Consider the following 16136-nt stretch of genomic DNA (forward strand, 5'->3'; position numbering starts at 1 on the left):
TTTCAGAAATTTCGCCTAAAAGTTCATACTTCATACCCAAGTAAATAGAAGATTGCTCCACTTCTACAAGGACCATTTGCATGTTGCTGGTATCTAGGGACATCTATGGACCCCAGGGAATGTATTCCCAGTGTCATAAATATTGTCTGTTACTATGCTTGAGTAAATTGTAATGAACCAAAGGAGAATATAATTTTTCATCTTTTTTATCTTTGACGGTGAATAACACCATGCTAACATTGACCAGACGTTAAAAATCTAGCTATATCTAGCTAGTGGAATTGTGTTCACCTGGTTAAATTATAAATGTCAAGCGTGGCTGTTTCTGAAAGCTATATTTATACCTATATCTACTGTAGCTATATTTGAAGGAATAGTAACCCAGATAATGTACTTCCAGGTTACGTAAGTCCTAAGTGATTCTGGCTATAGTGAAGTCTGGGACAGTCTAACTGTAATTTCAACAATAACATAATTTGAACGCAATTTGATCTGCAAAAAACATGTAGGAAATAACATGTTATATAATATAGTACGTAACTACACTTACATACAGCCTGGGGACATTTTAATAGGACCAACTGAGTCCCACTCCAAATGAAACGATCTCCTATAAACTGTTCAGTTGGGTTCGAGAGTAACCTGGTCATCCTTAACACATTGATTGCCAACAACGTTTTTTTCTCGTTTTTGCTTTTATTAGCAATATCCATTCATTTTTCATCCATCCAGCCTGACGTTGTCATTGTGAATGGGTCTGAGCTCAAAAAGGGCAAATAACGCCGCCTATCGTCTCCCGGATGGTATTGCACATCATTGGATTGGATTGGGTGGGCATGTGCATCAGAAAAAAAGTCCGGTCCGGGGTTTTCCCTTCTCTGGCAAGCAGTATCTGTTACCACATTCACTGGGGAGGCTGGGAGCAGCTTTTGATTATGTGTTTTGGACTATAACGTTGGATCAATAAACGTGATCAATATTTGGAATGGCGATCAGGAATTGGATTAATCTTTTTGCAGAACATCTGATGTGAGGTAAGGACTCTATTCTACCAGTATTGGGTTAATCAGATGTTTTTTTCTCAGCCATCGTAGCGTGTCTGTGTGTGTGTATGACGTTAGCGCTGACCAGGTCATGGATAATAGATTTTTCAGCCCGCTTCTCTAGCATGCATAAGTACACACATACTATCGATAATCTAGCGTTTATTTGAAAACGATTCATAAATCAGCCGAAGAATTACAACGTGTTTTGTGTATTCCACTAAAGAGCTATTATCGCGGAATTTCTCTGGAATTACTAGAACTCTCAAACTATACTCGTATTCAAAACGGTATAAAACGGAAATGTACCAATGAAAAAACAATCCGTTTTGTACATGTTGACTGCAAGCAAATCATTGATAAGCAAGGGGTGTTTTAGACCCATAGCCATAATTTAAGATATAGTTTAAGCCTTCGCAAATTTCCCCGACCTCCCATTGACTTCCTTATTGGCACTCTAGCCCATATATGGTCAAAGGGGCGTGGCACTCAATGTGTTAACCAATGTTGAAATTTAAATCTAAATGGACCATGGTTACCTTGTTAGCCTGATTGCTTGATGTAGTGGAATAGATTATCACATGCAGTAGACTTGTAAACTTGTAAACTGCTACCCATCTCTGCGGTGGTAGGCGAGTGCTTAGTCCACTGCGCTACCCAGCCACCCCTACCCATGTTTTTTTTGTTTGTTATTTGCAAACTGATCCCCTCCACACATTGTGTTAACACTTTAAAGATGTTGTATATTGAATAACAGTTTGTTTCGTGTGTTCAATAAACTACTGAAAATGTCATAGCAGCATCCCTACACCTTTGCCCTCATTGAGAATGTAATGATCTATGAACACCCGCCCTCCTTCCCCCATCAACATCCTCCTCCAAGCCTATCAACTTTCTCTTTTTCCACCTCCTAAACACAATACTTCTTAGTTTACACAATCTTTTTATAAAAGTTTCACGTTGGCAGTTAGCCTTACCTAGATGGCAGTGTGGCCAGCTGGGCAATAGCAGAGACATTGCAATAGTGACCATGATAGGTTCCCAGGATTAGTTGCGTCGCACAGGCTGCTCAGGTTTTGAGGAAGTACAGAGAAGCCCCCCCCCCCCCCCCATCTCCAGTGGAATAATGTGAAGTTCTGTTCTGCAGTTCTGCACAAATGACAATCTGTAGAGTCTCCAAGAGGAGTTAACTAGAAAAGGTTTTTGAGTGGAGGGGACCTTTTAACAGTTAGTCTGTTCCAATAGACGGGTTTCTTGTTTTTTTTTTTTTTTTTTTTATCTTTTCCCCCCTCCTTTTTCCTCCGATTTTCTCCCATCCCAATGTTAGTCGTTATGCCAATTCCCAATCCTCTTCCTGGTCGCTGCGCACTTACCCCCCACAGTCGGTCTGGGAGAGTGGAGGCTATCACGTGCTTCCTCCGACACACGTCTAGCCAATCAACCGCTTCTTTTCACCTGGCAGCGCGGACTCTCACTGAGAGGGTGTAACGTGTGGAAGGATCACACTACCCCCCTTAGATCCTATCCGTGCTGAGCAGGCGCCCCGACCGAACTGTAGGAGTCGCTGTTTACAACGACCCGGACCCACCCCGCCAGCTTTCCCACCCTCTAATACTGCCAATTGTATTAGTGTGAACGGCCAGCCAAGCTGGTGACAACGCAGGAGCTGTGAGCTGGATTCGAACAGGCGAATCCAGCGTCTCCGGCGTTTGGTGACGAACACAATCTCTGCTACGCCACCTGACCGCCCTGACGGGTTTCTTGTTTATAAATATACCGTGTTCGAGCTAATCAGCAATACCCGCTGAATCACATGACTGAGTTGCCCCCTACCTGCATTGAGCTGCTGTTCTGAAAAAGTACAACAGGGCTCATGGCACTCCTCTGACTAAAAGTAGTTTCAAATGAAAATGGCTGGATGTAATCTTTACAAATCAGCGTGAGTGTGAGTCTTTCACCTCTAGCTTTGGCATAGATTGATTGTTTAGATTGCTAGCATGGCTAACAAATGCAAATATATTGTAGTCTGTAGTCGTTTTTCTGATCAGGATTACGTTCCAGGATTGCCTCCTTGATGCGTGTGCACACTGTGAGCGGGATCCACAAAGGGTTTGCGCAGCTTTTTCCGACGCAAAGCCGGTGCATATAGCTCTGAAACTCTGTTTGCTATCCACAGAGAATTGAGGAAATGCGTCCGGTGCAATTATCGCGTATTTAAATGAGGTAATATGAGCGGAACATGTCCCCTTTCTATGCAAATGAGCCTCGTCCAAAAATGCTCCCAATCCACAAAACCTGCCGCCAATTGCACCGAGCAGTTAACGCTACGCACCTACCGTCTTCACAGACATGGTGGTAACTAAGCGCAAAGCCCTAAGCGCATCATGCCAGTGTCACTGCCAGCGTCACAGGTGATCATGGCAGCAGTAGTTGTTGCCAGACGCAGGCATTGTAATGCCAGGCGTGCCTGTGAAAGAATATTTCGAAGGAGAATATCACTCTACTGGATGAAATCAAGGATGATATTGAGCCAGCCACCCAGAGATCCCATACAATCGTATTTATAATTTAAATATTGTTATTTAACGTTGTGGGCTTTCCCAATGTTGTCGGCATTATTGATTGAAGCTGTGCTCCGTCCAGGCCTCCGGGGACCTCGCGCTGAAACGGGCTTCTCGCTGTCGGCTCTTGTTATCTCTGCCTCTCTGCTCCACAAAGCTTTTTGTTCCGCTGAGGTTTGGAGCGCGCGGATCACTTCCCTGCAGAGACGTGAGGGTGTTGTGTCAGAATCCGAATCAGAAAGGTGTTTATTGCCATGTAGTTTTCACATAAGGAATTTGCTTTGGTAGTTTTTGGTGCAACATTATACCGACAGACATTAACAGACATGATAATACAATGCATTAAATTAAATATGAACTTATGCACAATATAATATAATTATGAAATCAAATATAGGCCAGGGCTGTACAAATTAATAAAGAGATTGAATACAATTAAATGGGATATAAACTAAATTAAATATAGCACAATAGAATATAGTACAATTATAAGTGACAAATGTAATTGGAATAGGACATTACAAACATATGCAATGACGAAAGATAGTGACAAAAACACAGGACACAATGTGTCATGAAAATACAAATTAAGCAAGCTCTATACATTATGAAGTAAACTAAATGCAATACGAAATTAACAGAATACTAATGGTGAAAAATACTGGTACAGTATGTCTATGTACAGTATGTCTGCGAGCCAATTGCGCTGGAGCATATCAGGAGCAAACTCCACACATAATGGGCGTGTCTGCGCTGGTATCTCATCCGCGCGATGTCCTTAGTGGATAGCTCGCAAAGACGGAGCAGATACCGTGCGCAAACCCTGCGCTGTTAAAACCTCTTCCGCCCGTGCGGTCCGTCGGCGGACCGCAAATTACATCATGTCATAAATCAATCTCCAGACTGTTACACAAAAGTATCGTTTTAAAAAAAAAAATGTATTCAAGTATAAACATCATAACCATGTCACAACAGCATTTATAATGTATATTATCATCAATACGTTAGTTTAACAATAGGTTAACACATTCGGGACTGGCCACGGATAAATCCGTGATTCGAATCCAACGGTTGAGGACCAACCACTGACATGTCCGTGGCAAGGTTGTTTTGGCTTTTATTCCATTTTAATAACCTACTCAATGTCACAGAGCGGCACTGCAGAAGTACCCTACTCTTTGAATTCGAAAAAGTGCATTACCGGCCAGAACTACACTTCCTGAAAGCCTCTATGGGGTTCAAGGTTCATAGTTCTGTATGAATTTTTTTAATAACACTTATTATTCGGGATAATAAGCCACAAAACGTAACGTTATTGCATTATTTTGAAGCACAGTTAGTTTCTCTTCCCTATTTTTAGCATGCAGCAACAATTAGATTTGGTCAAAAAAAATAAGTACAGTAGATTACAGTTTTGATTGATTGATTGATTGAAAATTTTATTAACAGATTGCAGAATGGGTACAATACAGTACAGCTCAATACACACAATTGTTAAGGGGATGCAGACCAGAGAAAGACTTTCGTCTTGTTTACATCAGGGTCCCCCATTTTCAATTAATCATAACATATATGACATACATGACATACAGATAGACAGTACTGCTACATCTATACATTTATGACATACCAGATTTACATATACAGTACTGTTTTTGATACAAGAAGAGTCTAAAAAAGAGAGTATATACATTTGACGAAGAAACTTTACATTTTCTTCGTCAGTAGATTTCATTATCTGTTATTATGCACGCCTGGTGATACTAAATCCAAATTGAACTCGGGCATTTGAAAGATAATATATGTATATATATAAATGTGCGAATTGGCTATAATAAGGTAATTTATAAGCCTGCTATTCTATATTCTATAATAATATTTCAAATTGCATTGGTCCGGATGGGAGAATTCAGTACTGTATCTACAGAACCTTCTGTTTAATCATCTTCCCTTTATTAATTTCCTTAGATTTTCTGTACACATGATCTTAAGAAGGTACTCGACTACTGCAACGCACTGCTCGCTGGCCTCCCGGCCACTGCCACCAAGCCTCTTCAACTCATTCAGAACGCAGCGGCCCGCCTGATCTCAAACCTACCGAAGTCGGCCCATGTCACCCCACTTCTTAGGGACCTGCACTGGCTCCCCATTGCTGCACGAATCCGCTTCAAGGCCCTCGACCTAGCATACCGTGCGGCAAAGGGAACCACTCCCGCCTACCTCCGGTCAATGGTCTCCAACTACACACCCTCAAGACCCCTACGCTCTGCATCTTCTGGCCGCCTCAGACCTACTCCTATCCGAGCTCCGGGAGGTTCATCAAGGAGAAGCCGCCTATTCTCAGTCCTTGCCCCACAATGGTGGAATGAACTACCCACCCCAGTTAGAACAGCCGAAACCCGTCCAATCTTTTGCGGTCGACTAAAGACGCACTTCTTCAACCATTATCTGAAATAAAAAATAAAATAAAAAAGATATCTAACCCTAACTAACCTTACTGTCATGCACTTGTCCTAATAAACTAACCTACACTGTAACTGAGGGGTACAATTCCCTGACTGTATTACTAGATATGATACTTACTACCACTACCTTTGTACTTAATATTCGGCCACCCAGTACTCGGCATAAATATATTATGATGAACACTGTCACGTAGATGAAACGGATCCAACACAAATGTACGAATTAGAAATAGGTCTTTATTTCTACACAGCGATGGTGTGTAGAGCAAGCACTTAATCAAATCAATCACATTTATGAATGGGAATTAGTATGCACTTTTATGGCAAGAGTATTCGTCGGTATATCAATAGAGAATGTCCAATCTCTGAAGGCGCAGGTGGTACATATACGACCTGGAATAGTTAAGGAATAACAGCAATGATACTTTAATGATTATAGACTGGATACACTAGGGGGGGTTAATCCGGTCGCTTGTAAGCCGACAGGAGTAGGAAGGGGGGGGGGGTAGAGTCCGGCTGCCTCATCCGGCCAAGGGTATCCCAGGTGAACCCACTGTAGTGCCGTTCAATGCGCCGGCGATCCTTGGACCGCAGATGAAAGCAGATGGACTCTTTGTGGGCCGGCGTCCTCCGGTCCACGGAGGAGAGACGTGAAGCGACCTCGTCTTGCAGAGCGTCTCCTCACCTTGCGTCCTCTCCAGGGGGGGGGGTTCCAACACACGGCAGTGTCGGGGGTCTTTATCCATGGAATAATCAACGTATACAAAGCATAATCCGTGCCTGGGAAGGCGGGCTGTCGTCGGTAGAATAATCCGGTATACAGGTCCACTCGCTCGTCGGCTCTGGGGCTCCTCGGGTGCAATCTCACATGGGGTCGATCATCCTGGATAAACAGCCAGTTTTCTGCCCGAAACGATGGGGTGCTGACTACGGTAGTATTCTCACCGCACGAAGCACTATATATTAACAGACTATTATTAGCTTAATAGACTACGTCCAACTCGACGATATAGTGCCAAATATGACTATTCAAATATTAATATACACGAGGTCTCAATACCGATGGTAGGCCGAACTTGGCCTTACTCCCACACGTGGCGTCGCGGGGAGGCTTTACGTCTGTCACTCTATTGGAGGGTAAGAAACTGGACTGAAAAAGGAAGTCCTACTTTAGTAGCGCAGTATATATACGCACTATGAACAAATAGTCCCATTAGTGGTGCGGTAGCCAGATTCCTACGCGGAACTAGGACTTGTTCGTACATGTTGAGCGGTACGTTTGAACTGGGTCTGGGGGGTATGGCAGCCTGGCACCAAGGTCTCGACCAATAGTAGAATGGAGACTATTATGGGATGTTCAGTAGGCTAGAATGGATATTCAATGCATATTGTACAAGGAATATACAAGGGATATCAGGAATATTAGAGAATATACAAATACAATTAAATATATATATATATAAATAAATATATATATTCGGTTTAATCTGGCCCTTCACAACATACACTGTAGCACTCAACACTTTGATGAACATTGTTACTCAGCTGATAGAGTTGTGCCCTTCCTGATGACTTGTCGTACAGAACTTGTAAGTCGCTTTGGATAAAAGCGTCAGCTAAATGACTAAATGTAAATGTACTGAACGAGATCAGTGGCAGTTCTTCATGTCTGGTCATTATTAGCATGGTGTTATTCACTGTCAAAGATGCAAAGAAAAATCATAATTCATATTCCCCTTTGTTTCATCACAATTTAAGCAAGCCTAGTAATAGACACAATATTTCTGACACTGGGAATACATTCACTGAGGTCCATAGATGTCCCTAGTGTTGGATTCTGATCAATCGGCCAGCATCACGTCTTCGTCTGTTTGGTTTCTTGTGTTATCATCTCCATCCACTGACCCTCTGCGTTGTGTTTTATCTCTCCGACGTCTCATACTGGCTGTACAATCCTTATCATCCCCCATTAATGCAATCCGCAAGCATAAGTATTCACCACCTCCGTAAGAATTCGACACTTTGACAGCGTAATACCTTACAAGGAAAAGCGTTGTTTATTCCATAAACAGAAAGCCTCAGCTCAGATGTTATCGGATTGTATTGTCCTTGAAAAGTCTATTCTGATGATCTCTCCTCTCACCCCGCTCGGGGGGTCATTGCGGCCTGGTGGTTATTCCAGAAGCCTGTCGTCGTGGCACTTCTCTCGTGCTGCCCCCCCCCCCCCCCCCCTCTCTGTGATGAGAGGAGGGAGCCGTCTCAAAGTCTCTGATGGTTCCCCGTTCTTAGTCGTTCTTGGTCGTTCTTGGTCTGGCTTACACCCGGAAACACTGCTAGATTTATAGGATCTTCGTCATAGCAACGACGGCCTCGCACTGTCATGACAACTGCTAATAACCTTTACCACACATTCAAAACGTTTCATTAATGTCAAACCTCTCTCCCTCGCTCCTGTGCCTGCTGCCTAGCTGTTATCAGTTTGTTTATGTGCCGATGGCGACCTCGGCATGCCCTGAGCTCTCAGTCTGCTGCTGCAACCCCCTCTGCCCAGTTTGAATAGAGACAGACACAAAATTATGATAATGGTATTACCCTCTTAAAGCTCATCTCTATATATCAGTTATAAACCAAATATACATTGAAAAAACACAGATTTCTTTCACTAGATACCAAGAATATGCAAATGGGCTTGTAGAAGTAGAGCAATATTCCATTTACTTAGGTATGTATTTTAGGCAGATTTTCAGAAAATAGGCTCCGGGTGGAAGAGGTTAAGGGTGCAATTACCACCGCACAATCCATTCTTAGTGGATCCCGCCCTGAGTCTGACGTGGACGAACCAATCTCCTCCGTTTCTACCCCCTCTCCAGGGCTGACCTTTGACATCTACGAGGGCCAGATCACAGCCCTGTTGGGCCACAGCGGAGCGGGTAAGTCCACCCTCATGAACATCCTGTGCGGCATCTGTCCGCCCAGCGACGGCTCGGCCACCATCTACGGCTCCCCCGTGGCTGAGATCGCTGACGGCTCCGAGATGAAGCAGCTTGTGGGAATCTGCCCCCAGTTCAACATCATCTTCGACGTGCTGACCGTGGAGGAGCACCTGAGGATCTTCAGCGCCATCAAGGGGATCCTGCCGGCAGACATCGACAGTGAGGTGAGCTGGGCTGCGTGTCCTGCAGACAGTGAGGTGAGCTGGGCTGTGTGTCCTGCAGACAGTGAGGTGAGCTGGGCTGTGTGTCCTGCAGACAGTGAGGTGAGCTGTGTGTCCTGCAGACAGTGAGGTGAGCTGGTCTGTGTGTCCTGCAGACAGTGAGGTGAGCTGTGTGTCCTGCAGACAGTGAGGTGAGCTGGTCTGTGTGTCCTGCAGACAGTGAGGTGAGCTGTGTGTCCTGCAGACAGTGAGGTGAGCTGGTCTGTGTGTCCTGCAGACAGTGAGGTGAGCTGTGTGTCCTGCAGACAGTGAGGTGAGCTGTGTGTCCTGCAGACAGTGAGGTGAGCTGGTCTGTGTGTCCTGCAGACAGTGAGGTGAGCTGTGTGTCCTGCAGACAGTGAGGTGAGCTGGTCTGTGTGTCCTGCAGACAGTGAGGTGAGCTGTGTGTCCTGCAGACAGTGAGGTGAGCTGGTCTGTGTGTCCTGCAGACAGTGAGGTGAGCTGTGTGTCCTGCAGACAGTGAGGTGAGCTGGGCTGTGTGTCCTGCAGACAGTGAGGTGAGCTGGGCGGGGTGTCCTGCAGACAGTGAGGTGAGCTGATGACTGGAGACCTGTCCTTTTTATTCTTGTTTGTTTCCATGGAAAACACTGTACCGGTCGGCGGTACTATTGAGCAGGTTTTTTCAGCTTACATTTATTTTGCCAAAGGAGCAGTAATTGCTTGGCAGCAACAGCAGCAAGGACCAGCACTTCAGGGGAGGGTGGCTGATATGTAGATGTTGAAGGTAGTGCTATTGGCAGTGAGGTTGTAGATACAGTAGTCTTCAGTTCCAAACGCGACTTTTAGTGTAGACATTTTGGTTCCTGTTGTCTTTTATTAGACAAAACAATTTTTGAGATCTATTTCGTTCTTCACCATTAGCATATTACAATAAATACATGCAGAAAATCAGAATTGCCACACATTAATGTTTTTATTTTTTTGTGATCATTTTTATTTTTCATTTTTACATGTAACAAAACGCAACACAATACAATAATAACTAACACACAAGACATCACAGGACACTACTATCACAGACACCACAAAAGACATTTCTTCCCCCACTCCCACCCCAGGACCAACATCCCGACTCCGCTTTGCCGCTAGATCATGGCTTTAACCTTCTCTGCCGCTGAGACCCATAGTTCAATGCTGGGTTGTCTCACCCCAATCACATGTGCAGTAGAGATCTCCATATAAATGATATCCAATGGTGTCAAAGACCAATTAATCATTGTGACTTTCTCAGGTTGTTTCCACCTCATGGCTATCAGTTTCTTGGCCGCTGTAACGCCCGCCAGGGGGGAATAGTTTTTCTATGCTTCGAGCGCCACCAACGGCATACATTACACAATACATTACAGAAAAAAATATCGGATCAACGCAAGATTGATAACATTATAGTCCTTACCTTGTCTCTGATGTACTGCAAAAAGAAGAATCCAATTATCTGATCGCCATTCCAAATATCCACAGCGATCCTGTGTCCAACGTTATCCAACATTGCACATGAACGGGCGGGCGGGGACCCTTGTCGATGCCATCCATATAAGCGCTTGTTTTTCCGGAGTGTTTAGAACCCGCTGCAGCTCGGCCGAGAAAACAAACCACATCGTTTCAAATGGAGTGCAATAGCGGCCGCAAGGCGTTAGGCGGCGGTATCGGACAGTTGCAGTCTCAGACAGAGTGCCACACAGTCCTACAGCATAGCAGGATGAATTATGAATGGAAATAGCGAATAAAAGAAATAACGACACAGAAACGTAGATCTACGTTTCCGGCACTCAACCGCTGGGCCACAGACACGTAGATCTACGTTTTTGGCAATCAAAGGGTTAAGAGTGTATAGAAATCTGAGACAAACCCTCTAGACTAGAGGTTGTTCTGTCTCTGATGAGCTTAATAAAGGGGTGTGGATGTAGTGTTTGAGCCCACGGAACCCATGTGCCTTAAGGGCCGACCTTAGTTGTAAGTAGAGGAAAAAGGATACACCAGGGAGGTCGCACAATTCTCTTAGGTCCTGAAATGCGCAACGGCCGTTTTGATCATAAACACATACATTTCTGACATACAAACATTACATAGTGCTCTTGGTATTCAGATATTCTGTATTGGCCAGTATATCTGACACCTGTATTCTCTAATGACAGAGGCACTTTTATAATGTTATACAATGTTGGTGAATCTTTTTGCGGTGGGAATGCCTGATATTGTGGTGGGCCACTACAAATGAATCTTGAGAATTCGAATCCGTGATCTCTGTGCTCACTAGGTCATCAAAGTGCTGAAGGATCTGGACTTGGAGAAGATCAGGGATGCCCAGGCCAAGAACCTGAGTGGAGGCCAGAAGAGGAAGCTGTCTGTGGGCATCGCCATTCTAGGAGACCCCAAGGTACTTGTACTGTGACTATCACTGACCTTGATCTTGATCATCAGCCCTCACTTTCTTACTACATGCATGTATTTGTTAGCGGGGCGGGGGGGGGTCACAGATCCTGCACCAAAAATATTTGTGTTTGATTGATTGAAAACTGTACTAACAGATTGCAGAATGGGTACAATACAGTACGGCTCAATACAAAACAACTGCTAAGAGGATGCAGACCAGTAAAATACTTTTGTCTTGTTTACATCAGGGTCCCCCATTTTCAATTAATCAGGAGAAGGGAAAAGATGTTACGGTAGAGTTACTGACCATGGGGCCTCGGATGGGTCTGTTCTACATGGACTAAGATTAGATATCCCTTTATTGATCCCCTTGGGGAAATTCAGGCATCATAGCAGTATGGGGGAGGGGAGGTACAGGTAGTAGAAGACATGGTACACGTCATAAAATTATAGTACAGCGGAGAAGTCAAAAATGTAAATAGAATAAAAATAGACAGTGTAAACAATATAATTAACTCTGGACATGGGCAAGTAGGCAGTGTAAAAAGGTCAAGGTGCAAGATGAGGGTATGTATGCCCTCACTTATATTTGCCCTACAATAAATATAGTTACAATATATATAATCTAATGATTCATATATATCTCATCTAATATATATAATCTAAAAATGCTAAATATATGCTCTGATGAAGTAAGTATACAGTATACACATAAGGTGCAGTATGCTAATCTAATCTAATATATATAATCTAAATAAAGAAATGCAAAAAATGCTAAATATATGCTCTGATGAAGTAGTATACAGTATACACATAAAGTGCAGTATGCATAAGGTATGTCATTTAGTTGTGTGTGTGTTCATGTCTCAGATCCTGCTCCTGGACGAGCCCACGGCAGGGATGGACCCCTGCTCCAGACACCAGGTGTGGTCTCTGCTGAAGAACCGGCGAGCCGGCAGGGTGACTGTCCTCACCACACACTACATGGATGAAGCCGACATACTGGCTGGTAGGCACTTAAAAAATACAATACCCATACCGGTGTCATTTTGACTTCTCGTCCATTACTGGAGATCGCCCCTCACCGTCTTTAACTCATTCTGTGTTGGTAGGTGCATACGGTGTGTGTTTTAGCCGGTCTCAGCTTGCCTTACTAAACGCCATTCACACTGCCGTTGATGTCGACGAGGGGTGGAGAATACGCTGAGATTTTAAAGTTGCTAAGCCACAGGTCATTAGAATAAGAATATCAGGGCGGTTAGGTGGCCGAGCGGAGATTGCGTTCGTCACCAACCCCGGAGCTGTGAGCTGGATTCGCCTGTTCGAATCCAGCTCACAGCTCCGGGGTTGTCACCAGCTTGGCTGGCCGTTCACACTAATACAATTGGCAGTATTAGAGGGTGGGAGAAGCTGGCGGGGTGGGTCCGGGTCGTTGTAAACAGCGACTCCTACAGTTCGGTCGGGGCGCCTGCTAAGCGCGGATAGGACCTGAGGGGGATAGTGTGATCCTCCCACACGCTACGCCCTCTCAATGAGAATCCGCGCTGCCAGGTGAAAAGAAGCGGTGATTGGCTGGACGTGTGTCGGAGGAAGCACGTGGTAGCCTCCACTCTCCCAGATGATCTGACTGTGGGGGGTAAGTGCGCAGCGACCAGGAAGGGATTGGGAATTGGCATACGACTAACATTGGGATGGGAGAAAATCGGAGGAAAATGGAGGGGAAAAAAAAAAGAAGAATAAAAAGAATAAGAATATCAAGACTTCTCACCATTACCATAAATTGCCCCAGTCTTCCATTCAAATCCCGGCATCAATCGGGATCACCCGGGAGTTAATAACGAGCGCACCCAGGAACGTAAAGTTCCAACGCAGGGGTTGGAATGGCTTGTAGTAGAAAACACAGTAACGTTAAGAGAAGATATATGGCCATTCGTTTAGAATACAAAGAATACAATTTGACTATGAATAGGCTGAGATGAGGCAAATTAAAATGAGTGATTCATTTTCAGTTCACCTCATATCAATAATGTTATTCATTATTTTACATTCGACTGGCAGTTTGGTTCGTTTAACTAATTAATAAACTTGTTCCGACAGTTCTACACTCATCGCTGCGCTCAAAGTAAAATGTAAAATAAGATGAGATTAGATGATCCTTTATTGATCCCCTTGGGGAAATTCGGGTGTCAAAGCAGCATGGGGGGGGATACAGGGTGGGGGATGCATAGCTTCACAGTCCTATACAGTCCAGTATCTATATACACTATAGATACACTTAAGGTATAGATACAAATACAGTATAATAATATAAAAAGTACAAACAAAGTGATATGAGTCTCTAGTGCAAAGAAATAAGATAGTTGGTACGGTGATGTGAGTCTCTAGTTCTCAAGTCCCGAGTTGTGACAGACAGTGATAGCTCTGGCAGCAGAACCGGCCGATCCGGCTGCCGCAGTATAAAGGACCGGCCCAAGCGGTTTGTGGTGTGTCGGGGGGGGGGGGGGGATAAGTCTTAAGGCTGAACGTGCTCTTCATTCTGGCTAGCTCCTCATAGAGGGGGTGAGAGGGGTTCTCCAGGATGGCTTCTAGCTTTTTCCTCATCCTCCTCTCAGCCACCACCTCTAGGTTATCCAGCTCACCACCCACTACTGAGCTAGCCTTCTTCACCAGCTTGTTCAGCTTGCTGGAGTCCCTCGAGTTGATGTTGCCCCCCCCAGCACACCACAGAAAAAAGAAGAAAAAAGTGCAGGCAGCTTGATGGAAGTACTGTTTGTCTCCCCAGACCGTAAAGCTGTGATCTCCCAAGGCCAGCTGAAGTGTGTCGGCTCGTCCCTGTACCTCAAGACCAAGTGTGGTGTGGGATACAACCTCAGGCAAGTAGTTGATCCCCGTCCATAGACTGGGGCCAGGTGATAATTCAGTATTATCGTATATTTTATCGTATTGTGATGAAATTGGGATATTGTTGCGCACAATTCTGTAATCTAAATAAATGATGGCAACCACATATTGACTGTAATTTCTCTCAAAATTATTTTATTCTTTTTTTATTTTAATAAAAAAATAAAAATGTATAACAGCATTTTGGTTTGATATCACACTTTACATTATCACACAGTTCAATACGATGAACAGCAATGGGATCATCTATGTTGCATACTGTTCACATATCGTGATATATATCGATATTGTAAAAATTCCAGATGATTATCATCATATGAATTTCATTCATATTGCCAAGCCTACCATAGACCACATTTGTAAACCACCTTTTGCAAACTCTATGTAATAACTGGCAAATATCTAATTTATTTAGTCTAAATTATAAAATTTTTGTATATTACAGCCTACTAGGCCATTACTAGGCCAATTTAAACATTACACAATTTCCCCCCCTCCCTCATATAGGATGTCTGTCTCGGAGGGTTGCGAGGCTAACAACGTGACGTCATTGGTCAAGCAGCATGTTCCCAAGGCACAGTTGTCAAGGCAACATGAGGCGGAGCTCACCTTCACTCTGCCATTTGAAAGCATGGACACTTTTTCAGGTCAGGCCACAGTACCTAGCTAAGCAATAAAACAATGTCTTAATGACTGAATCAGATATTAGCTATATTGTCATATACTGTACTGTAACCTCAAAGCACCCAGAACCGATATCTTTGTATTGCTCGGAATTAACCTACAAAATATTAATATTTAACCTTTTATTCCTCAGGCCTGTTCTCTGAGCTAGACTGTCGACCTGACCTGGGAATCGTCAACTATGGGGTTTCCATGACAACCTTGGAGGATGTGTTCCTGCGCTTGGAAGCGGAGGCTGAGGTAGATCAAGCCGGTGAGTCAGGCCCAAGGACAGCACTCTGGACTGGACGTTTAGTCTGAGACGAAGCCCTCATCTGTCTTGAGAGGAAGTCATTGAAGAGACATGGGGCTTCTCCTCGAACATGGGGCTTCGCATCCTCACCACTCACTCACTCACTCACTCACTCACTCACTCACTGGAAAAGCTCGCGCCTGAAGGCTTTTCTAAACCTTTAATATAAAATGCCTGTCCGATTGCACACAGCCCGTTGCCTTGGTAACACACTGATAAATATCCTTTACTTTAATGTAAGTAAAGTAGACGAGATACCAACACATCACCATGGTAGCTCAAATTTACTTTATCGTCGACTGTTTTCGCTGGCAAGCTTTTAGTTTATTTCTCAATTTAGATTACATTTTATTGACATCATACGGCACAAGTACAGTACAACGTAAATAAGTTGGCATCTAACCAGAGTGCAAATGTAACAGTAAAGTGCAATAGCAATATACAATGTACGGGTGATTAAATGGGTGTATATCTAAATGAGTACTACTGAGTAATAATGAGTAATCAGATGTATGTACAGTGTTATAGTATTATTATGTACACAGTGATACAGGTATAAAAACACTATGGTAGTAAGTCATTCTGGCCAGCGGTATAACTAGTAAG

General features: G+C 43.9%; 1 protein-coding gene across 1 annotated transcript in view; it reads left to right on the forward strand.

Moving 5' to 3' along the window:
* abca5 (ATP-binding cassette, sub-family A (ABC1), member 5) overlaps positions 1–16136 on the forward strand; it is a 116948-nt gene that overhangs the window by 52694 nt on the left and 48118 nt on the right. The window contains exons 12-17 of the mRNA XM_084322613.1: positions 8940–9226; positions 11538–11657; positions 12524–12662; positions 14436–14526; positions 15062–15201; positions 15372–15491. Of these exons, the coding sequence (XP_084178739.1) occupies positions 8940–9226; positions 11538–11657; positions 12524–12662; positions 14436–14526; positions 15062–15201; positions 15372–15491 (897 nt within the window). The remainder of the gene's footprint in view (positions 1–8939; positions 9227–11537; positions 11658–12523; positions 12663–14435; positions 14527–15061; positions 15202–15371; positions 15492–16136) is intronic.

Source organism: Notolepis coatsorum (assembly GCF_963971535.1).
Source record: "Notolepis coatsorum genome assembly, chromosome: 10".
Lineage (NCBI taxonomy): Eukaryota > Metazoa > Chordata > Actinopteri > Aulopiformes > Paralepididae > Notolepis > Notolepis coatsorum.